This window comes from Eucyclogobius newberryi, unplaced genomic scaffold (assembly GCF_026437365.1).
Source record: "Eucyclogobius newberryi isolate DKJ021-1_F unplaced genomic scaffold, fEucNew1.0.hap1 SCAF_9, whole genome shotgun sequence".
Lineage (NCBI taxonomy): Eukaryota > Metazoa > Chordata > Actinopteri > Gobiiformes > Gobiidae > Eucyclogobius > Eucyclogobius newberryi.
Window position 1 is genome coordinate 31353318 of NW_027316532.1, and position 23710 is coordinate 31377027.

The 23710-nt window shown below is 39.3% G+C and overlaps 1 protein-coding gene across 1 annotated transcript; it reads right to left on the bottom strand.

The window, feature by feature from the left end:
* Positions 1–612: 612 nt before the first annotated feature.
* On the bottom strand, positions 613–23459 carry qsox1 (quiescin Q6 sulfhydryl oxidase 1). Its single transcript, XM_072437862.1, has 14 exons — positions 23156–23459; positions 22070–22170; positions 21402–21447; positions 21224–21326; positions 19718–19808; positions 19496–19641; positions 16034–16168; positions 15835–15964; positions 11263–11385; positions 9496–9634; positions 7664–7666; positions 7272–7445; positions 2335–2496; positions 613–2251 (listed from the first exon to the last, which is right to left on the bottom strand). Exons 1-14 carry the CDS (start codon positions 23442–23444, stop codon positions 1395–1397), a joined length of 2499 nt encoding a protein of 832 aa, XP_072293963.1. The 5' UTR covers positions 23445–23459; the 3' UTR covers positions 613–1394.
* Positions 23460–23710: the final 251 nt, after the last annotated feature.

Below are 23710 nucleotides of genomic sequence, written 5' to 3' on the forward strand. Positions count from 1 at the left end.
CAAATCACCCATCCCCTAGCAGAAACACAGTCCGGTCCCCAAGGGCTGCAGTGCCCACCTCCAAGTGTGTGAGGGAAGAAGGCCCACCAAAGCTGATTACATTTTAATAAAGTTTATTATCTGCAGGGAGCTAATCCTCAAGGGTAATCTCTCCCCCTAAAGGAAAGCTGGATTATTCACTTGCTATAATCCCAATGAAATTGTTAGGATTTAGTTTGTGCAGTACAGCAGATGGCAACAGGCTTTTTCCTCCAACCTTGGATAGTTTAACCCCCATTTTATACATGTGGCACCCTGGTTTACCCCGTTGTGTCCTAGTCATCTTCATCAAAACAAAAACACAAATTTGTTATTCCCAAATTTAAATCCAATCACCAATAAACATTTTGGTCACGAAAATAATCAAAAGTGAAATGAAGATATCAATATAAACTGATCAAATTGCAGTCTTGTTTGGGGCTTATCTTAAGATGACAGCACTTAAGAGTCTTTATTTTTTTATATATACATTTTTTAATTTTATATATTTTTTAAAACGATTTTGTTGTCCGAAGGCTTTTATTGGACAGGAAATGATAGAGTGAAATGGGGGATGAGAGACTTCTTTATAAAGTCTTTATAAAAAATAATTTTATTGTTAGCTTAAAACTGCAGATAGATGCAGAAATGTTAATTGTGTCCAGTGTGAACGTGTGTGTATGATGTAATATTCAAAGTGGTGATGCTCCATCTTTTTAGTGACACCATAAATTATCTCATGGCCTGTTAGACCAGTTCAAGTACAGATCCATCAACCACAAAATTACTATCAGTAATAATAGACAAGTGGTTAAAATGTAAAACCTGCTCAATATACAAAGCTAAAACATAATAAGGCCACAAGCTGTTGTGAAAGTCATAGCTCATAGTTATTTTACCTTTGTGCTTATTGCGTATCTATGGACTGTAATTTTCCTACAAACATATGCAATAAAAAACATATTTCATGATCAAGATGTTGTGATATTTTGAAAAAACATTCAGTTATGCCTGCCTATATAATTTAGCTTCTTTCTAATGATGATTTGAAGAAAAGTGTTTAGACCATATTCATCTAAAAAGGCAATACAAATATAATGTTAACATCCCGTTATAGTTTATAATTTTTTATGGTTGAGTGGTCAAACAGGATTTAAAAAAAAGGGTTCTTCTGGTACAGAAAAAATGTTAAAAATTGGCACTCATATTGATATAAATCACCAACATTTCCCTTTTCACCTGGAAACTTGGATGGCAACGAAGACTGTGGTAGAAGGCAACGTTTAAGTGGTGATCTTAAAAACCACTAATCTAGAGCCAGCCCATTTAGCCTGACACTGGACTGTAATGTGAACCAAAGGCACGCGGTCATTAAATCAAAATAGAGACACTTTTGGTCGCCGTATCCTCAGCCGGTTTTTGAAGAACAGATACATGGCCAGAAGACACATCGAGGACAGGAAATAGAGAATGACACAAAGGCTTATGTCCACTTTGGAGAAACCTATACTAAACATGGTCACCCATCCTTTTCTGTGGCTCTCCTCTGCTTTTGCATTATACAGCTGATGTGACAGTTCTCGCTTCTGGAGACGTTTTATTTTACGCTTCTCAAAGTAAGGCTCCATAGGCTCCATAGGCTCCAGACCCACAATACCAAGGCCCGAGTCTAGTCCCAGCCCGAGTCTGAAAACGGGTTCCGGTTCCTGTTCCTCCTTTCTCTGCAGTGTCCGGCGTTTGACCCGACTGGAGGCAGCGAGAGCCTTGGCCCTGTAGTGCTGGTCCACAAAAGAGTCCAGATCCACGATCTCCTCTGGTTGCTGCTTCATCCTCATGCCCACAATAACAGGCCTATTTTGTGCCCGTTTTTGGCCTCTTTCACCCATGTCAGGTTTGGCCCAGGGAGTAGTGTCATAGTTTTTACCACCCGCCATGTCCTCAGCAACAGCTTCATTCTGTGGGCCTTCCTCCTCCTCCTCCTCCTCCTCCTCCTCCTCCTCCTCCTCCTCCTCCTCCTCCTCCTCCTCCTCCTCCTCCTCCTCCTCCTCCTCCTCCTCCTCCTCCTCCTCCTCCTCCTCTTCTTCATCTTCTTCATCTTCTTGGCCAGTAGGAAGTAAAGACAAAGGATTCACCGTTGTGGCCTCTTTGACTTCTCTTTCGATACGTTTCTTAGCCTCAAAAGCCTGTTTTTCTCTCTGTTTTGCAAGAATTAGGCTTTCGTCATCGAGATAGTCTAAAGTGAAAAATGGTCTCTGGTTAGTGAAGTCTGTGTCATGTAATATTTACAGTACATACAATAGTAGATCAAGTTTTTACCTGTGAGAATGCTGTTACTGGAAAAGTAGGTTGTGAGGAAGGAAAGAACCTGCTCCAGATCCCACTTGTGTTCTCCATTGACTTTGATGGCGTGGCACAGCGGACACAATTCAGGAGATGGCCACTGGATCTTTGGGAAGTAAGGGTCCTCACTTAATGCACCTAGAAAAGTACACGGAAAAATATGTACAATGTAGTATTTTTACTGATCATGCATATCATTATGACCACCAGCCAATTTCCAAATACACAGAGAAAATGGTCAAATACATTAATTCTCACAAAAGCTGCTATTTATCCCTCATGCCTCTGCGATCGACCGGTCGATCGCGATCGACGTATTGGGCACCTCTGCTCTAGAGTGTCCTGGGTCTTCCCCGGGGCCTCCTCCCAGTGGGACATGCCTGGAGGCGCCCAGGAGGCTCCGGATTTGATGCCCGAGCCACCTCAACTGGCTCCTCTCGATGTGGAGGAGGAGCAGCAGCAGCTCTACTCCTAGCTCCTGTGTGACTGTGCTCTGAGGAAACTCATTTCGACCGCTTGTATCCGCCATCTTGCCTTTCGTTTGTTACCCAAAGAGAGAGAGATTATATATATATATATATATATATATATATATATATATATATATATATATATATATATATATATATATATCTATCTATCTATCTATCTATCTATATATAGATATATATATATATATATATATATATATATAGATATATATATATCTATATATATATATATATATATATAGATATATATATATATATATATATAGATATATATATATCTATATATATATATATAGATATATATATATATATCTATATATATATATCTATATATCTATATATATATATATATATATATATATATATATATATATATATATATATATATATATATATATATATATATATATATATATATATATATATATATATATATATATATATATATATATATATATATATATATATATATTTCCCTCAGGCACTTGTATCCTTAATAAATATGACGTGAAATTAATTAAATAATAGATTCAATAGCCTATATTTGACAGAAAAGTGATATTTTATTTGATATTAAATTATGGGGATTTTTTTTTTTTTTTTACAAATGATCGCGGGCCGGCCCTCCGCTACTTGCCTGGATTCAAATATGATAATTGCCCACCCCTGGTCTAAAACAAGAGACAGGCAAGCTGACTATCAGCTGAAAACTGCGGCACATTTCCTGGCCCTCGATGGGACGTCACTTTAAACGTACAGCATTGCCAGACCATGTTGGATCCTACTTGTATCACAGTACTACAAAAAAGAACAGAGCAATGGGCGTATATGTGAGGAAGGGAAATAAAGGAATTTAAAGAGCAAAGGCTTCTTGAAAGCAGAAGAAAATTACTCAAACATGCATGAATCACACTGATTTCAACTTAGAGTAGGAAGAAAAAAAAAGAAAGTAATTATAAAGAATTATAAGTTAAAAGTTCTTAAGAGTCAATATTGCATAATATGTCTCCTTTAAATCCATTTACTTATTTTCCTGCTTTTGTACATTAACATAATAAATATTGACTTGAGGCTAAATGCTTCTCACTTTCTAACAATTACCCCCCAAAAAATCTTGATTTTATGCATGATTGTATGATGTGTGCACATTACCGTTTACATAAAAAAACAAAGATAAATACCGTAATCTAATATTTCTTTACATTTTGTCACAAACAAAGTAAGATTACAACTTTTGCATTTGCCTCGTAAATAGAGCCAAACAGCCGACTACTTCATTAATTTGCATGAGACCCTCGAGGTGAAGTCTACACTCAGATTCATTGCCACATCCAGTAAGGAAACGGCTCTTCCAGTCAGCAGCTTTATCTATTGTTGTACGTTCTGTGCGCCTTGTTGTAGTGTATACTCACGGAGCTAAGTGCTTTGAGGACTGGATGCAATCTGCTGTTGAACCCATTTGATCTTGTCACGAGCCTCGTAAAAACTAAGTGCCTATATGCATATGTGTACGTATGTGCCTAAGTGTGTATATGTAAATCATGCGTCACTGTGTGTGTGTAATCTGTGGATTGATATTTTTGTGGGTTTGGGTGTGTGTGTGACAGCAACTAACAATGATCAATGGGCTTGAGGGACATCCCAGTGGGAGGTCTTCTGAAATAATAGATGTGGTCAAACTGGACAGCTTAGCCACGTACATACACACACACACAGACACAGACACAGACACAGACACAGACACACACATAATCCCCATTTAGAAGGAGCAGACCACGTGCTCTGGACCACCTGTCCCTTCACAACATTTGGAGAGCAAGTGCAATCTCCAAATTGAACATGAAACTGGTGGAAAGCTCAGGGGAGGAGGCAACCTTTTTCAATCAATTAAAACTTTTTCTTTTAACATGTTTTCTTTCATGTCTTGTCACCCCCTCAAAACAGATCTGCACTACGCACTGGCACAACTGCGTTACAAGGACACACACATGGCAGCTTCTGGTAATAAATTGCCTGTTGTCACCGGCAGAGTATTGTGTGTTTGTGTGTACGTGATAAAAAAACAGCAGAGCAGCAGCAGGTCTGTCACTTTACAACACTGTCAATTTACATCCTCCCACACCTCTCCCCTGCGCTCCGCCACTCACGATTAATCTCCGTCATATGCATGTGTGTACGCACTCTGCATACAGTACTTTACATAAAGGATACATCAATTTTACTAGCGCCTGGATAGGCCTGGCTGGTGGGAGGGGGCTCTTATACATATCAGCAGGTGAGCGCGGACACACGCACGCACACACACACACACACAAACGCGCGCACACACACACACACACACACACACACGCGCGCACACACAACCGTTTCCTTATTCTAATCAGCTCACCAGTTTTGCAGCCAGGGTGACTTTAGCCATAGCAGCGATATTGAGATTGCCACAATGGCCTGTCACAAGGATGTCATCACTGCCGCACATACATATTCATCAGGTATAAATATGTATTGTTCAGCATGTCCAACTAGCTTCCTCAGCACTAATTCTAAGAGTGAAGTTTGCACACTAAACCCCCGACTCGGCTGTCATGATAAGAGAGTCAGGAGTTTTACAGAATGATATAAAAGTGACAATATGACAAAATCATGGATTTACATTAAGATAAATATACAGCGACTGTAATAGGTTAGAAGAGAAAAGGGTTTTAGAAACTACTTAAAAGAACAGTTGGATTGGAAATACTTAAGATATATTGTTTAGATTTAGGATCTTTGAACATTGACCAAAGCTTTGTTGTTATGTTAAATATTCAGATATTTATGGATGTAAATGAAGGGCTACATATAGAGCAACTGGTAAATTTATAAATTTAAGTATCACTTTGCAGTGTTTATGTAACATACAATGCATTTAAAATGTACATACGTTTAATGACACAGCTTCAAATTCATTGAATTATGTATGAACTTAAAATATTTATAATGATGAAAAAACTAATTATGTATTAGTGATAATACATAAAAGTTAATTATAGACTAATACTGCCATAGACATATTTTGTATGAGATTAAGAACATGAGGTGTCAGCAGATTTAAGCTTCAGTTTCCTGCAGTGGCACTCAGGTTTGTCTGTGGATATGTGAATCATTCTCCGCCTGTTGACAAGCAGCAACAGGACGGCGCTGCCACTGCTCTTAATTCTGCCCGTGCAGGACGGCTCAGGGCCCTAGGGCCTCTTTGTTGCCAGCTAAATTAATTGTTGGGTCGCTTTACAAATAGCTGCTCTTTCATGCATGGCTGCTCCTCAAAAGGAGGGGCGGGTGGCCAGCTAAAGAGCTTCTCTTTAGGACAGGGTACAGGAGGGGTAGAGCGGGCAGAGCAAGAAGCCGGCAGTCCACTGGGACACGCTGCCACTCACTGCTCCAAACGCAGCCAAACCCTCAGCTTTGCCCCTCTGTTGCACCCTTTTATCCCTGTAGACCCCCAGCCTGCTCTCCATCATGTCTACTCCACTCCCCACAACACGCCGGCACTTGACCCGTGCCGAACGCCTGTTGGGAGGCGTATGACTGGTTAAGAGGAGGGGCTGCGGCTCGTGTGGTGGTCTCTGCCACCTGCTGTCACACAATACTCTACGCTTTGTGTGTGTGCCACAGGCAGCTGGGCTCCCCTGGGACCTGTTCTGTGAGGATGCTGTGCTATTACTTGTTAAGCGGAGAATATGAGTCTCAGGGGAGGGTGAGCGCAAAAAGAAATACAGCAATATGGAAAGAGGGGGAAGACGGATGGGACAAGCCAGAGCACTGCTGGAGTGTCGAGGGAGTAGACACCAAAAGAGAGGGGTGTCCTGGACCTGCTGCTCACCACACAAGCTGTCCCTGAGAGACAAGTGACGCCACAAAACAGTCATTTAACAAAGTGAGCTGTTAATGACAGTCGTGTGCCTAATTCATAAGATGAGAACAGACAAAAGAACAGGCACACTCCAGAGAGTTGTTTAGCTCTTTGGAATTGGTTGAGAGGGTGATATGAATACAGTGACAAACAGAATTCCAATGCCATTCTAAATGAATATAGAATCTGGGCATACTAAAAATGTGTATCAAGTCAAAAAGAAAATTCCCAAAAATATTTGGAAACAAGTTCAAACCAAGCACATACACACAATAATTTAGCAACCAAGCTAAACTAGATATTGTTAAGTGAGGTCATGGAAATGGTTGAGACTTAAACAAATGATCCTGGAAAGACTAAGACCAAGCGACAGCTGGTGTCTGATCTGAGGATCCGTCTTCCCTCGACCCCTCACCCTCTTTAGTCTTACTAAGACATGTCAAAGAACAAAAACATACAGAAATGAGTACTTAAGTAAACAGAAGACAAAACATGCTTTTGATGGATATCCAAAACAAAAATGTTCGTACCTGCAAGTCTGTTATTGACCCGGTTGTGTCTTGACCAGAGCCAGAGAACAGCAGTGGATGAATTGGAGACCTCAGACATGCTTTCCTGGGCCATGCTCTCAAAGTGCTGTGCACACTCTCTGCAGCCGAAGAACACATGCACAAACCCCCTCATGGCAGTCAGCACCTCCACACCTGAGAGGAACAGCGCCAGAACATCATACTCTGATAAAACATGTAAACTCAGTCTCGCACTTCTTATTAAATGTGAATGTCATCATGACAATCTATGAGTATTTATGTACTAATTAATAGTAAAGGATTAAACGGTTTTGCATAATTTCTAAAGGCCAGACATCAAAGCTTTCTCATTAAATGAAAAGGCTACATTGGTTAATAACTGAAACAAAAACAATCTCAATAAGTGAGAGATTACCTGATTTTTTAAAAAGGTGGACTAGTTACTGATTCGTATACAAAACAGCTGCCGCCTGGTTGCTGTAGTTGGGACTATCCTTTTGAATTTGCTTCAGTGAAAAGCCTGCTAATGGCCTGGGATTCCCACGGTTATGTGGGCCAGGAGTCAGAGAGAGCTGGGTTAACCCCATATTGTGATGAATAATCTATGTGAATAGGATCACCCAATCTGGATATTAAATACAGTTAACACTCCGTGTGAAAAATGGTCCCACTGTAGTCTCAGCATTTTGACAGTTAAATAAAACATTTTTACAGATCTAAGCTTTTCTGAATTTTGCAAAGCCCTCAGATGAACGATTTAATGCTGCACATTCTAAGTGAGCAACCAGTCTCTATGTAGCATTTCACATTTTTTCACATACAGTAATTAGTGTTTATTTACAGTTGAATATCTTTAGTACAGTCAGCATGTCTATTATTTAATGGTGTGTAGGGCAGATGGAAACTCTTTGGACACGTCCATCTGATGGTCATAGGACGGTCCGTAAACCTCCAGATTAACCTCTGTGTAGTGGGAGGGATTAACCACTCTGGCGGGAGCCCAGCCTTCGGTCATCTGCCTGTTTTATTAACCACTAACATCCCACTAATCTAGCATAATACATTCACACCATCACAATTAGGCTGTACTTTAGTTAGAACAAAAAATAAAAACTGACTATAACAACTGAAGGATCATTTCTTTTGATGTTAAATTGGGTCAGTGAGACAGACATTCTAGGAATATTTTGTTTACACAGAGACAGACTCATCCTCACTTCCTCCACCAGTGAACTCAGACTAAAGGTGGCCCTCATACTGTACAGGTAATGGTTCTACAAGTAATAGTAAATAGTATTTTATATAAACATTATAATAATAATGATAGTAATGATAATACAAATAATACATAATTCATAATAATACATCATGTAATTTTCAAACCAATTCCACCACACTGATATTATATTATTATAATATTTATCTACTGTTGCAATTTGTTTTTGGTTTCTATTAAAACAGACAGTTGCTGTTTGTGGTATAGATGCTGGAATAAAGGCAAAAGTGAAGTGGCCCATAATGTGGTTTTAACAGAGAAACTGGAACTAACCACAAAATATCACAACATGTGAAACATAAAGGTGGTTTTGGAAAATAAAAACCTTGTGTGAGTGATATCAGAGCCTGGTTCAAACACTTACTATTGTATTTTACAGTATTTGTTTATGTAATCGGAGATTAAAATGTTTAATGAAAGAGATATCTTGAATATTAGGTTTTACTGAACAAAAACTTGCAGAAATGTTGACCCCACAATAGTTTTTTTTTATTTTACCTACAGAAATATTACAAAATTAACCTAAAATTATACTTTTTTTTGTATACTCAAATATAATTTTGAGGCCAGAAAAAAGTATTTTTTCCAAAAAACAAATAACTGCCATTTCTACCATGGAAATTCAAAAATGTAGCTTATTTTTTGTTATAAAGCCTTGGTGTCAGTTAATCATTGAAAGTGCATCATGGTTTAGTACATTTTGCCTCCAGTCGCCTCCATTTCTGAATTTTGAACATTCTGATGTCAGATTTTTAAAAGGGTATATACACTCTGTGAGGTTAGCAACAAGAAGATTTACTCTATTAAAATGGTAAGAAAATTCAAACGTTTAACAGATCATGTGTTTTTTATATGCAATTCATGTTTTATTTATACTTTCTTGGCGATTATGTAGCAGAAATGTCAACAAGTCATTTGGCGAGTAAATGCGTGTTTGTCTGCTGATACCTGACGCTCCGGAGTTCATGGCTTGAACTGTGAGCACATGGAAGAGCGTCCAAACTCCACAAGGGTAACGTCTGAAGTGTGGCTTAGAGCCCTGGCAGCCCACCCACTTCACCCCTTCAGGTAACGCCGTGTCTGGGGCCTGGAAGAAGAGAGTTCATACAGTACATTGCTTGATCCTACGCTAACCTGTTTAACCCGGTTAAACAACCTAGTGAGAGCGGATCCATGTATATTCCAAATCAATGACAAGTCAATCCCAGGTTAATGGCGCAGACCTTCATTAATGAACCGAGCTGCCCAGATCTCTAACCAAGACCCCAACTGAATCCAACAACATATTTTCTCTGACACAAAGTCGTTTCTTTCCCTCTGCTGGCTTGCAATTGCTGATGATTGACAGTGTTACTCAGATGTCAATAGTAAAGATTTTGTACGGGCAAAGCTCGTGTGCGCAAAGTCCATTTCCTCTGAGGCAAAGTCTATTCATACCTTCCCATTGATTCATTGATTCATTGACTTGCTTGCTAAAAGCTAATGATGTAAGTAAGTGACTCTTTCAATTTGCGTGGAGCCATATAGTGAAGGCATGCAGGCTTCATTCCAAAAACAACAGCACATAGATTTCAGCTGCATGTGCTGGCACAGAAACAAGGGCAAAGTGCACATCCAGATGTCATACATTTAGGTGGAGAATAAAGATAAGCACCAATAGTGTTAAAGAAGATAGTATGGGCATTTAGTATTAAACTATATCATACATAGATCATCAATTTAATTTGTGTTCACTGTAAACTGCAATATTTATCTAAAATGGCTAAGTAATTATGTCACAACATTCAAATTCAAAATTTCATGTGCAATTACTGTGAAATTCATCAGCAATCCATGTGCCGTCGTGAAACATATTCATGTGCAATTACTGTCGTGATCACATGCAATGGTATTTATGTATTTATTTTTATTTATCTTTATTATTTTTTCCCCTCCATCCCTTGTTGGGTTTTGTCTATGGGAGTTTTTGTTTATACGAGATCTTTTACTGAAAGTGTTTTTTTCAGGCTTCCTATAAGTGATCTGTTCTGTTCTTCTGCATCTACCTGCGTTGCACCAATGAAATTTCCCCATGTGGGACAATAAAGGAATATCTTATCTTATTAAAATGTTATTTTGATACTAAAGAATTTGCTTGATGATGATAAACATTTTCTTTTTTCAACACAAACTAATACTATGGCTACACAGCATGTTTGAACCCTACATGTCTGAGTCTGAAGTTTTCATAGCGTTGTAAGTACATTCATGGCAGTGGACAGGGAGGGTCATTCATGAATCACTCAAAATATAACATGGATAAAACTTAGCTGAATGTATTAAGGCAAAAAAAGCCAGAATTGCATCCTATGAAACTGCGTATGCCGTCTTCTCGTTAGTGCATGTTTTATTATTCCTTGTGTGAGTCTTATTGATCAATTATCTAACTCTGAAGGCTAGTCCTGCTAAAGTGTCCGCACTGACAGCGATGTTGTAACACAGACATATGATGAGGCTTCTCTTGGACGGACGTCCTCATATTACTTTGTCTGGATCATTTTCAGATGATCCAAGGCACAAAACGTCCCTCTTCTCCTCCTCTACACACTTATGTTTCCCTGTTATGCTAATGCAATACACCATAAAAACCACAAAACAAATGTATTCATCAAATTGTGCATATGGTGTAAATAGAATACTATACGTGGATGTTGAGTTATGTTGAGTTCTGTTCACCTGTGCTGCGTTATCCAGGGCTGATCTGAAGGAATCAAAGGACACCTCGCTCCCAGACTGGTTTTTAAGCCAAGAGTCAACATATTTTAATGAGTTCATCACCACAAGGCGGCCTGGGAAGTACTGCAAAAGATGAGAAATGAATAATGATGGTGAAATAACTAAATGAACATAGCAACTTAAGAGCAGAAAGACAATGTGTTGAAACTGACATTTGTGTCAATACAAAAATTTACTTGACTTTGAAGCTAGATGGGCTAATTTATTGACATTTTAAAACCACAGCGATGATGAAACACACTTTCAATACAAGTTTTCAATCAAATTACCATGTAGTCTTTTACTAGATTAAATTTTTGTTCCGAAATGTGTCCATTTTATGTGTCAAGGGTCTAGTTTTTATACTACTTGTAACATCAATTAGTATCTGGGTTTTGTTCTTTGACAATTTTAACGGACATCAAGTTTGAATAAAGACGCCAGTGGTTTTCAGTTATTTACAAAAATCGGACTCCTCCAAATTGAAAGCGCGTCCACCATAACTGTTGAAAATGACGTGGGTTTCAGAGTGATGAAAAATGTGCCACCGCAAGTAACAAGACAAAATGTAACATATTTTGAACGGTTGAAACACAGCAAACTCAAACCCACGATTACACGACTACACCCATGTTTTACTCTATAGTTGCTTATTTAGATGTCCCGACGCTGCGTTTCCATGGCAGCAGGCCGGGCCCCGAGGAAACACGAGATCGTACCAGGCCGACTTAAGCACATAAAGAAAAGAGGAAATCCGGCTGATGGCTTTCTGAGGCTACTGTTGACAGGCCGGGCAGATGCAGACAAACGCTTCTTTATGTGTGCGTCTGTGACAATGGAAACAAGCGAAGGGAGCGAGCTGCTGTCATTTCATACGTTCTAGACTAAATGTACTGGCCATTGTTCGGCGTAAGCCTGAATTTCGGAACAGCAGCGTATAATTATGTCACTTCCCAGAAAAGCACATTGAAGGAATTAGGGATTTTACTTTAACATTCAAATATTTTTAGTGTTACTATAGTTTTTTCCCCCTTACAGATTTAACTTAAATACACCAGCCCCTTTGGCATGTGTCGGTTTAATACTCCATGATGTGAAGTCTTAACCAGGCCCCTGAATTAGCCAATTAGCCAACGTGTTCTAACATTAACATGAATAATAATCAACAGAGAAGATGACAACACCAAATATCTATGTAAATTGTGAAAGACATTAGTGATGAATGCATTGCTGATTACTTAACTTTGGGTTCCTCTCCGGCCCCAAGTGCGGAGCCTGTGTGGAGATGGAGTTAATGGGTTTATCCACGGGTCTGAAGTCTAACCAGTCAGAAAAGCCCATCAAACATACATTTGAATTCAGGCGTTGGAGAAAACGCAGGTGTCTCCTGGGTAATGGGCTTAGCTCAGCCATGACCAAACCAATGTTATTCATGGACCTTCTGTCTTCCTTTTTACCCTCAAAATTCTGGAGATTAGGCTCTTGTTGGTAACTGATACGTTCAACATTTACACATGTACGACTAAACAGGACATCATACAGTATTGTCTTATTTTGTTTAATAGTTCATGTATATGGATGATCGAGTGCGTAATCTGAAAAGAAGATAATTATCGTTTGCTTATAGATTTACCTGTGACAGTATATTTATTGACCTGTGTGTATCACCCATACAACAAAACAATGCACAGCCCACTCTGCTACAAACAATACATCAAAACTCAAACAACCTCCAAAGCTAGAAAGAGAAATTTGATATTTTTTTTAGATTCGAGGTGGGAACTTTGATGTGATATATTCCTTCTTGTCCACCATCTGATAAAAGGAAAATACAAGCTGCTGGGCACATTAAACATAAAAATAAAGCGATGTCCCACTTATTTCCAGTCAAATCAATTATTCTGGGATGAATCAGGGTCAGATCGTTCTCCAAATCCACAATATGGATTTACCTAAATCTCATTTTTTAGCTTCACAAAGAGTCCTGCCATTTGTTTGGGAACGTATAAAAGAATATCTTTATATGATACGTTTAAAAATGTGATAATAAAACTCTTTGCATTTAATAGACTACATTATTTTTGGCTAATAATGCTAAACTGTATAAAGACACAGCCTTTGTCACTGCACTCAGCACACCTCACCTCCCTTAACCCTGCAGCCTCCTGTCCCCATACAAGCCGGACCATGACAATCCCCTTCACCCCAGCAATATGTCATCCCTGATCCGATTAGTATCACAGCACTTGAGAAACCGCATCAGGCTTCTTGTGCAGCGGCTCCAGGGAGAGAGGCATCTGCTGCTGTTACATGGGCAAGCGAGGTCCGCATCGAGACCAAAAAAAAAACTCTTTTGTTAAATTACTTTGAATTTAAGCTGTATTCCAAGCCACAAATGACAAATAAACAAGACCTATATTTTTTTTTAATTTACTGCAAAATAAAAATGAACAAACAGGTCAAATCTAGACCCACTAGTTCTAAAACTCTTGCTATGGCGTGAGAAGGCGCGAGGCCCTACAGTCGCTAAAGGCCAAATCTCCTCTTTCTTTGTTTTATTCCCGTCCTCTCTGGGCTCAAGGGATTCTTTCAAGAAAAGCAGGATAGAGGTGTAATCCTTAAAAACCTCAATGTAATGCTCTCATGCTTTCCAAGATCCCCCTTTTTAATCTGCATCTGCATGTACAGCGTTCATAAATCCGACTTCAGCCTGACAAGACACTAAATCTAGTCATTTTAACACTGCATGCAAAACAAAAAGAGGACAAATTACACACAAACATGTTTGTAAAAAACAGGCAAAGGATAACCGTACAGTGATGGTTGCTGGATTAGACTGGATATAAAGGAAAATAAATCGCCAGTGCCAGGATGTTGTCACCAGTGGAGTTGGTCAGCGACGATGACACTCGTATTGTGTCAGAAAGAGAGTCATGTATTTAATTATATGAGTCATCTCGGAAGATCAGGTGCCAATCATGCGCTCTAATAAATTATAATATCCATTTATCTCAAGAAACGTTGTAGATCCGCACAAACCAGTGTGTAAAAATGCAATGTTACACTTACAAAAATCAAGTGTCTAACAAGGCAGCCCATGAGACTTAGGCCTTTTGTTGCAGTCAAAAGTCAATAGGGGCCGTCGTATGCCTCCTCAGACAAAGCCCTTCAGAACGACCGGCCCATTCTGGTTGGGGACAGGCTAAAAATACCACTGGGACCTCCTGCTATTGACTAAACAAACTAGAGCTAATGGGAGGCCACAGCGCTCAGCCCCCCACACACGCCCCTCGTAAACACACAAGCTCATCCCCAGAGAGAGAGTGTGGGGCGTTCAGGGAGCAGAGAGCAGAGAAGACGACTGCAGCGCCGCTCTGACAGGAACAAGGGATAAACACTGACAAATAATAACAATACAATAAGTAGGTAAACAGATTTACATATGCGACTAATATAAAAAGAAATGTGGGTGAATGTTTTGGGTGGGAATTTAAGTTTTTGAACTATTGGCAAACACTGTAACATATTATTCATTTTGACCAAGTATTTAATTTAGACAGAAGTAGGTAAATGTAAGAAGGAGGGACAATTTTTTTTTTTTTTTTTAAAAAGGTAAATTTGTAAGTGTAATTGTTGTTTTGGAGATATACTCAATATTCTAATTTTGCATATCACCAAAGATTTAAAAAATAAAATAAAAAAGTTGATAAAAAATAAAAAAAATCTTGCAAATATAATCTAACAAAAGTGCAGTAATGTCATCCTCCGTCAATTCAGATACTTGAACTAAAGACATTTACGAGCACATTTTCACACAATATTGATGGACTTCAATAATACCCTCTGAATATTGGCACAGCCCAATTTGGAATAAGCACAGAAAACATTGAGATCTTCTTTGTTACCATCGCTCAACCTGTTACACGCGGGAACATTTTACTCTATTGTTTTAGATTATAATTTTTGTATAACGTTCCAAAATATACAATGATCAACAACAACAAAAAATGGAACAAATAGTACAAATTGGGGTCAACAAATGTAAGAAACTAATAATGCTGAATTTAAAAAAAAAAGAAAAAAATAATAATAATCAATTAAGTTAAGTTCCACTATAATAGTTGTAGAAAGGTAACTCTATATTATGCCAGAATGTATGCTTCTCAAATATGTCAAATAAAGACAAGTAGGCACTGTTACACGCCTCTTTGCTAAACCTGGAGTGTGTTTTACTATTGTGTTTTAACAGCAACGCTCCTAATGTGACATGATGCTTAAAGCTGCGCGTGGCAAGCTTCAATTCCCCTGGGGGCACTGATCTGGTCAAACTGTGCCCAGGAGAGCGCTCGTGCTTTTTGCATGTTTTCCCTCTGCGTGAATATACAAATAATACATTCAGCAAAAAAAATGTGGCAACTTTTACAAATTGCCATACAACCAAAATGTGCAAGAGCCCCACAGAAGAACAGACTGAGTACATGATGCTGTTTTACTCCCCATCTAGTGGTAAACTAGAGCAACTGCAATTTTTACCTTTGCCAGGACAGAAATGTACATCTTCAGAGACTTTAGAGCCTCTGCTTTGATGACGGGGTGAGCAGACACTTCGACCCTCAGGGAGTAGTGCAGCGCCGACTCCAGATCTGACATGTACACCCTGGACCTGCACACAAAGCTCACATCAACATAAAAGCATTTATCCATCTTCTGTCATGTTTGTGTCGATTCTTACGCATTGAACAGTCTCCATGGCTCATCCGTGTTGTTGGTCTTGAGGATGCTTTCAATTGGGGTTCGCTTCCCCGAACGCGCTACTCCCGGCAGCCTCTGGAGGGCGTAGGAGTAAAAAGTACGGGCCTCAAATTTTCTGTGAAAGAAATCAGCTGTTCATTTGAAGGGGACACATAGATTTTAAATAAACAATACATCGGTTTACATTAATAAAAAAAAAGTAGTAGCAGTTTAAAGGCTTAAACAGAAAATAATTAACCAATTTACCAGATTTTTTAAAGCTTTATCTGCATTTTAAAGCATATTTGATTTAACTTTTTAATCATCTGATTGTTTTTGCCGCAATACCTTTATTTTGTCATTCAGAAAGTTTGATTTCATTAGTCTAATTATAAACTCGAGGAAAAGTAACATGTTTTAGCCAATGCGAATGAAAGGACATTAAAGATTTCTCTGTTGTTGGACTCAGTAAATGTGAATAATTGTTAAAATGTGTTGTTTTTTTTCTCACTATAAATCGTAACACTAACAGTTGATTTAGTGACATCTCTCCTCCAGGGGTCCTATTCAAAATACTGCAACTACAATTTCCATTATACATTTAAAATACCATGACATATACAAATAGCCATTAAATTACTGAAATAATACGTAAAACTCCATCAGCGTAACATTTTTCAAAAGTCTGAAAGAAGTATCTTTTGTAGAAGCTTCAGCTCTAACCGGGACAGATCTACACACTGCCTCTGTTCTGGGAACGAATCGAGCCTAATGACCATGAGCAATCTCTCATCAGTATTTGTTATTTTAAGTGTTTAAGCTTTTCAAAGCAAATATTTGATTGTGGTCAGGAGATAAATAATTTATTATTACGTTATGTCTTTAAAACATCATAATATTTGATTGTGGTCAGGAGATAAATAATTTATTATTATGTCATGTCTTTAAAACATCATAATACACAGTGTTGGGAACCAACTAAATACCGTAATGTACCAAAGAAATGTACAAAGGAAGAACGCTAATATTGAGTAACTGTGTGGGTTTAGTTTGGTGGTGAATACAGAAGTTACTTGTGATACTTCCTCATGCAATTAATGCCTCAAACTGCACAGTGTTGGTAAGAAAATAAATAAAACACAGCTCGAGTCCATGAGCATTTTTTCTTTCTCTGATCAGTGACAAATAAATGGACAAACAGTAAAACATAAAGCTGTTTTAATCCTATGTCATGCGTTTACACTAAATATAGGCCAATGAGAAATGATACAAATTCATAGGGATCTCACGATAAAGTTTTAGTATTATGATTATTATGAGAAACGATTATTATCTATATGTTTTCTTTATATCTTATCGTCTAACATAAATTCTATTCCACAAGTTTGTGACCAACTTTACTAAATAAAATTGACAAAAACAGTCAGAAGTAGTTTTATTTTTAGCTGTATTTTTTCAGCCTATAGATCGGAGTAAAAAGGCTTAATTTTGCTTTTAAAGTTACCTGAATAATCACAATTATTAACAGAATAATTCAGTGCTCTGAAAGGAACATGTATAAAAGGAATATGTTATAAAATACAATTGAATGCAGGTATTCAGTATTCTGTAACCAACGCTGACAATACAACACATGAAACAATGATATACAAAGAGTCTATGCTTAGTTCTCCCCATTAACTCAAGACTGAACCAAAATGACTCAAACCTCCCCTCAGCCTACACCCTTTCTTCCCCGGTTCTCCTTGTCCGCTTTAGCTTTAGCGAGCGCCATAAAGCTGGCACCGGATGGTAATAAGGAGGATGTATACGACGTGTCCATACTCTCACACGTGCCGCCTGCGACTCAATTACACCCGTGTGTGCGGTGGGAGCGTGCAGATGTGGAGGGCACACCATTCATCCAGCCCGAGCTCCCCAGGGCCAGCCACTGCCACAGAGGGGGGGGGGGCCGTCACCTGGGACCAACGCACATTACATGCATGACGAATGTGAGACGCCGCCGCCGCCACACTCTTCCGCCTCTCTCTCACATACACACACACACACACACACACACACACACACACACACACACACACACACACACAGACACACACACACACATGCACACAGACACACACACACACAGACACAAACACATCTCCCAGGATCAATCAGACATGCAGTGATGACGGGGGGCCATCTGTCGCGGCGCGCGGCTGGGGCCTTGTTTGGCAGGTGAAGCCAGAAAAGCAATGGCATTGTTTTCATGCAAGAAATTAAAAATCCTCCCCTCTGTACAGTGATGGAGATGAGGGGGGCCGGCGGAGGGGGGAGCGACGGAGGGTGAATAAATAAATCAGCAATAAATCATTTCCTTTTTGCATTTGTCAACTAAAAAGAGTCCTCTTTGCATGCCAAGTTATTGAAACCAGCACACAAAGAGGCCGAAACAGCAGATGAATTTGCAGGGCGAGGGATGATCAGGCGGCGCTTTATGATGTGAATAATGGAAGCGATTTTGATGCTCTGATCCCATTAAAGGGCCAGATGTTTAAAAGTATTTCTATGAATACGGTTCAGATAATGAGATGAGGCCTCTCCGCACAAATTAAAGTGGCTGTATGCGGAACAATAAAAAATAACCCTGGCGGTGTTTGTGCGTTTTCAAATCAACACAAAGCAATTATTTAGACGATAAAGTGCAAACAAAATATCAAAAATGCAGTGATTGCTCATGTCTGAAAAGACTGCGTCACTCTCTGATATTATTGATATGTCGGTGTGATATGTTGCAGCTATCAGGCAACTTTAAAATCTGACTGGGCATTTGTTGATTGCAGATTTAGACAGAACAATGGCGGCGTTGTTTCGTATGGGCCGGACTGTTGCCCTGGACTCACAACAAACTCAAGGCACCACATTATTCACGATTCACTCACCGCTGCCAGGGACAGCAACAGATTATGCTCAAAATCATTACAATTATCTTTCAATAGACATTTTGATACAACTAGTTCTTCGGGCTGAGTGATATTGACAAAAATATATATCTCAGTATTTGTATGGAGTCTCCCAGTGATGATGATGATGATGATGATGATGATGATGATGATGATGATGATGATGATGATTATTATTATTATTATTATTATTATTATTATTATATCATCAAAAAAGCAGAAATGTGACAAAACATGTCTTTGAATGTCGTAGTTGCGTTTTTTCCATCAGACAAAATGAAGTCAAATGAAGCCCAAACGTGCAGAAATATCAGCTTATTCCCTAATTTGAAACTTTAAAACATAGCTCTTTTTGTAGCTTTTTATTTTACCACAATAAACTCTATATTCAAATGTTGCATACCTTCAAAACAGCATTCATGATATTATCTAAATTTAAATGCAAGTTTAAATGCCCACCTCTAGGTCAAAATGTTACATGTGCAATAAACTCTTTTTATGTTAGAGAAAATGCTTACACTTCAAGGCGTGTGAAATTGCCCCCTGGATAGTAGAGGTAACAGGACGGGAAGTCTGTCACGCCCAGTTGGGACAGCAGAGCTTCCTCCGTGCTCAAGACCCTCCTCACTGCGATGTTCTCAAACTGCAGCAGATCCAGCGTGACCTAAATGACAAATGCAACAAAGAGAAAACGGTGGATGATACAGAATAATTACAACTGATGACGGATGATGCTCTACCTCTCGGCCAATGAAAGAGTTGGAGCCCTCAAAGATCAGAGCCAGGTGTTGGACATTATTGGTCTCAAATAAACTGTCAATCTCTGCTTTGCTGGAGAGGAATACAAGCAAAGCACAAAGAATAAGAATGAAGTCAAACAGGATTTAAAACTTCAGCAAAGTCAAATTTCAAACATGTATTGATTTTAACAGTAGCCTACAGTGTATTTTATATTGTGTTTTTCCCCCGTTCTACTTTTTAACTAGCCATAAAGATGGCATGTAGGTGTAAAAATGTATAAAACATGGCCCATCTGTGGCCCCAGATACAAAGTAAATATGTTCAAATCAAAAAGCTTTCACTGAATTGTAATGTTGGTGTATTCTTAATTACAAAAACATTGGACATGACGGTTGTGGCACAAAACACATGATCATATGTGTTTTTTTCTGTTGTTGATCCAAGACTTATCTTAACAAATGTTTGCCTTTTCAATGGCTTACTTAAGAGCCACACCTTCATGTGTTCTGGGACTGTCCTGTTGCACAAACATTTCAACAAGGCACTTGAGACATCACCATCCCACTCACTTTCAGAACTACGTACTTGAGCCTCAAAACCCCTGTCATGGACACGATAGATGGATACCTTTGGAACATACTTTTGGTGGCTGAGGGAAAAGGCCATAGCAAAAAGAAGAATGGAAAACACAAACTGCTCCAACGATTAAGGACTGGACCGTTCATGTACGGACTCAACTTGGAAATGGACATATTTAACATAAATTGGACAATGTAGGACTCATATCATGGACCTACTTTGCCTCAACCTTCCTTTTCTATTTTTATTATTGGTTTTGTTTTTCTTGGATGCCTTACTTTTCCTAAATTTGCATTTTCAATTAGACCCAATCTGTCTTTTGACCATTCTTTGTTTTATCTGTTAAGAACAGGAAGGAAGAGACTCCTGTGTTATTCATTTGTCCACAGTTAGATCAGTCTGTCCTGTGCTCATAAAAGTCCTCTGAATGGTCAGACACGACCTTAAGCCCATCACCTGCACCAGGAGGAGCTGAACATGAGTCTGTCCATAAACTGAGAAAGAGAAAAATGTGGTATGTGTTCTGTATAAGCAGACTAAGGCTCCGGCAACACAGGGTCAGTTGTGATTGTAGAGCACAGGCTAAGTACAGTTCCTTTGACGCTGCCTCGGGAGATTTCCTTTCACAAGAACTGAATTAATTTAATAATCCAAAGGCCAGAGGTATAAAGCTCGTCACATCATAGCATTTAGCCTTCATTAAATATATAATATATATTCTGTTTATCTTTTGGCCGATGCATCTCTCTGGATGTCATAATCTCATGGTCATCATCTTGAGCTCCAGCCATGGCTTTCACAAAGATGAGAAATTAGGACAGTGAGCAATAAACAATCTAAAATTAAATATAATTTATTTTGAAGGGGGAAAAAGTCCTCAAAATGCAGCATATTGTACATTGTCCAAGTTACATGTGGATCATTACCTGGTGGGCTCCAGTGGAGGGCAGGCAGGGGGCCATGGCTCCTCATGCTTTTCTAGTCTTAATATTAGCGCCTGGCGAAAACCTTGAACGTCACGACGAGAAGCTTTAAGAGAAACGTTATTACATTGACTTGTTACACATGCACTGGAGCAAAGAAGTGGGATTTTTGTGCTGTTACCAAATGGCTGTCCTTTAGACTGCGCATTTGAATAGGCGTTGAAAAACTGTAAAGTAAGCAAAAAGACTTTAGAGAAAGAAAAGCAGATTGCATATCACCGTTCTCACTTGGCCATAAAAGACTATATTGTGTAATGTTGGCTTAAATATAGTCTTCCTCTTTGCATTTCTCGGGTACAAACTGTTTCCTGGTTGAAATGAGTCACAGATGTTAACGGGCCATTGTATTTACACAGAGGAGGCTCGTTGTTTGAGTGGCTTATGCTTGATTACAGAGGAGACAGAGGAGAGATGACCAGCAACACCAGCAGCTGCTGATAAAGCAAATATACAAACGCTGACGCCGAGTGTGTTGAAGGCGGACTTTGGCAAAACATAATGGAACAACATGCAAGCCTTTAATACAGAAAAACTCAAAATTAAGGACATTTTCAATAAAAATATTTTTAATAAACCGCTTTCTAATAAACCAAAATGTATGACGTTTCTATTTAGTTTAATACAAGGTCAAATATGTAGTAATATTATCCTAAATAAACATGCCTCCAATAAAAGTCAAAGAGATACTGCAGTTCTCAAAACATCCTTTCCAAATGACTATTATTATTTAATTAATCTGGAGTTACACAGGGTTGACCCTTTAGACAAATATGTGAGTTTTGTGGAGACCTTTATGGTGGGATAGCTTCTGATGCTGTATTGGGTGCAGACTTTCCTGCTGGTTTCGTCGGCACAGTCAATGGCTGCGAGAGCCACAGCTGGTTTCCACTCTGAACAAAACACACACACAGGCAAACATAGAATAAAGAATCAACATTTACCTATTCTGGAAAAGACCTAGAGTGTTGAGCAAATGTAAACACGTATGTACTTTAGTCTGTCAACAAAACTGGTTGGCCAACTCAACTGCAATATTCTTAGCTTTTATTTTATTTATTCATTTCAGGGCCAGTGCGTATTCCTCAACATTTACCTGTAAATACGCCACAATGGCTGTCACAGACAAAACAGACAAAATATATGGGCAAAAGTTCTAAATTTGTAACTTCAGTTCACTCCAAAAAAGTAAAACTACATGTTCTAACTTTTTATTTGGCTGTTTATATGCCAATATCATTACAATTGTATTCAGAAAGTTTAATTGCATAAAGCTTGCGGGGAATGGTTGTCTATTAAACTTGTGCCTAAAAATGAATTGATAATTTCACTGTTGTTTGGTCAATTTACCAACAATGCTGAATAATGATAAAAAGGTGCAGTTTCTTCTCACAATATTCAGAACATTCAAACTTAATATCGTGACACTCTTAAGACTACTTGCTCCAAATCGATATTATCTTTGATTCAATACTACCAAATGTTTAAAAATGCTGAATTGCTTGCTACAATAACCACAGCACTGTCATTGAGAGTGACTGCTGAACTCTGAAAGTGATGGGGAGATATTTGCCAGAGGTTTGATGTCATGAGATCAGTGACAGTTGTGTGTGAGAGTGAACCACAGAAATGCACAGAAATTACTGCAAGCAAAACTCTGCACTTGACATGCAAACAAGAGGCTATCACAGGGGTCAGCGTTTACTTCAGGATAAATGTCGAAGATGTCAAATAAGGACGCGCAAAAACAAAACACACCAATTACCATATGCTCCAATTAACACCAGACATTCAGGAGACTTCTTCACGAGCCATAGATGTGTGCAGAAATGACACAATGCATGCGTTTCCGAGGAGGAAGAAGCCACTCGTACCAACCTTTAATATCTCTGGCCAACTGTTTGTACGTGGGCGAGAACGCGATGCAGTGTCCGCACCACGACGCGTAGAACTCCACCACGGTCGCGGCGGTGGAGTTGACCAGCACGGACTCGACGGTGCCCGGGGTGAGCAGTATGATCTGGTCGGTGTCGGTGTACAGACCCCCGGCCTCCGAGCCGGCGGGGGACAGCAGGCAGGACACCTCGAGGAGAAGAACCGCGAGCGCCAGAGTTTGCGCGTGTCTTCTTGTCCGGGACGTGGCACGGCGGCCGCTGCAGCGCGCCATCTTCGCCGTCCGAGGAGCAGCAGCAGCTACGCGTTTAGCCGTGGCTCTCACCTCGGTCTGAACCGGGCAACTTTCCACCAGAACTTCACTCAACTTTTTCCTCCTCCTCCTCCTCCTCCGCCTCCTCCTCCTGCTGCTGCTGCTGCTCCACAGGCGGCACCCATAGAGGGCACATTGTGGAGTCCTCCCCTTCCCCCAGACCCTCTCTCTGCTGTGGGCTACAGTTAATTTCCCCAGAATAAAAATGACCAAGAGTTACAAAATGG

Excerpts from the sequence above, each read along its gene's own strand:
- qsox1 (XM_072437862.1), bottom strand. The coding sequence starts at position 23,444 with ATGGCGCGCTGCAGCGGCCGCCGTGCCACGTCCCGGACAAGAAGACAC. Across the intron at positions 19,809-21,223 it reads CCTCCACTGGAGCCCACCAG|CAAAGCAGAGATTGACAGTT; the intron begins GTAATGATCCAC and ends ATTCCTCTCCAG. Across the intron at positions 11,386-15,834 it reads ACATTTCTGTCCTGGCAAAG|TACTTCCCAGGCCGCCTTGT; the intron begins GTAAAAATTGCA and ends CATCTTTTGCAG.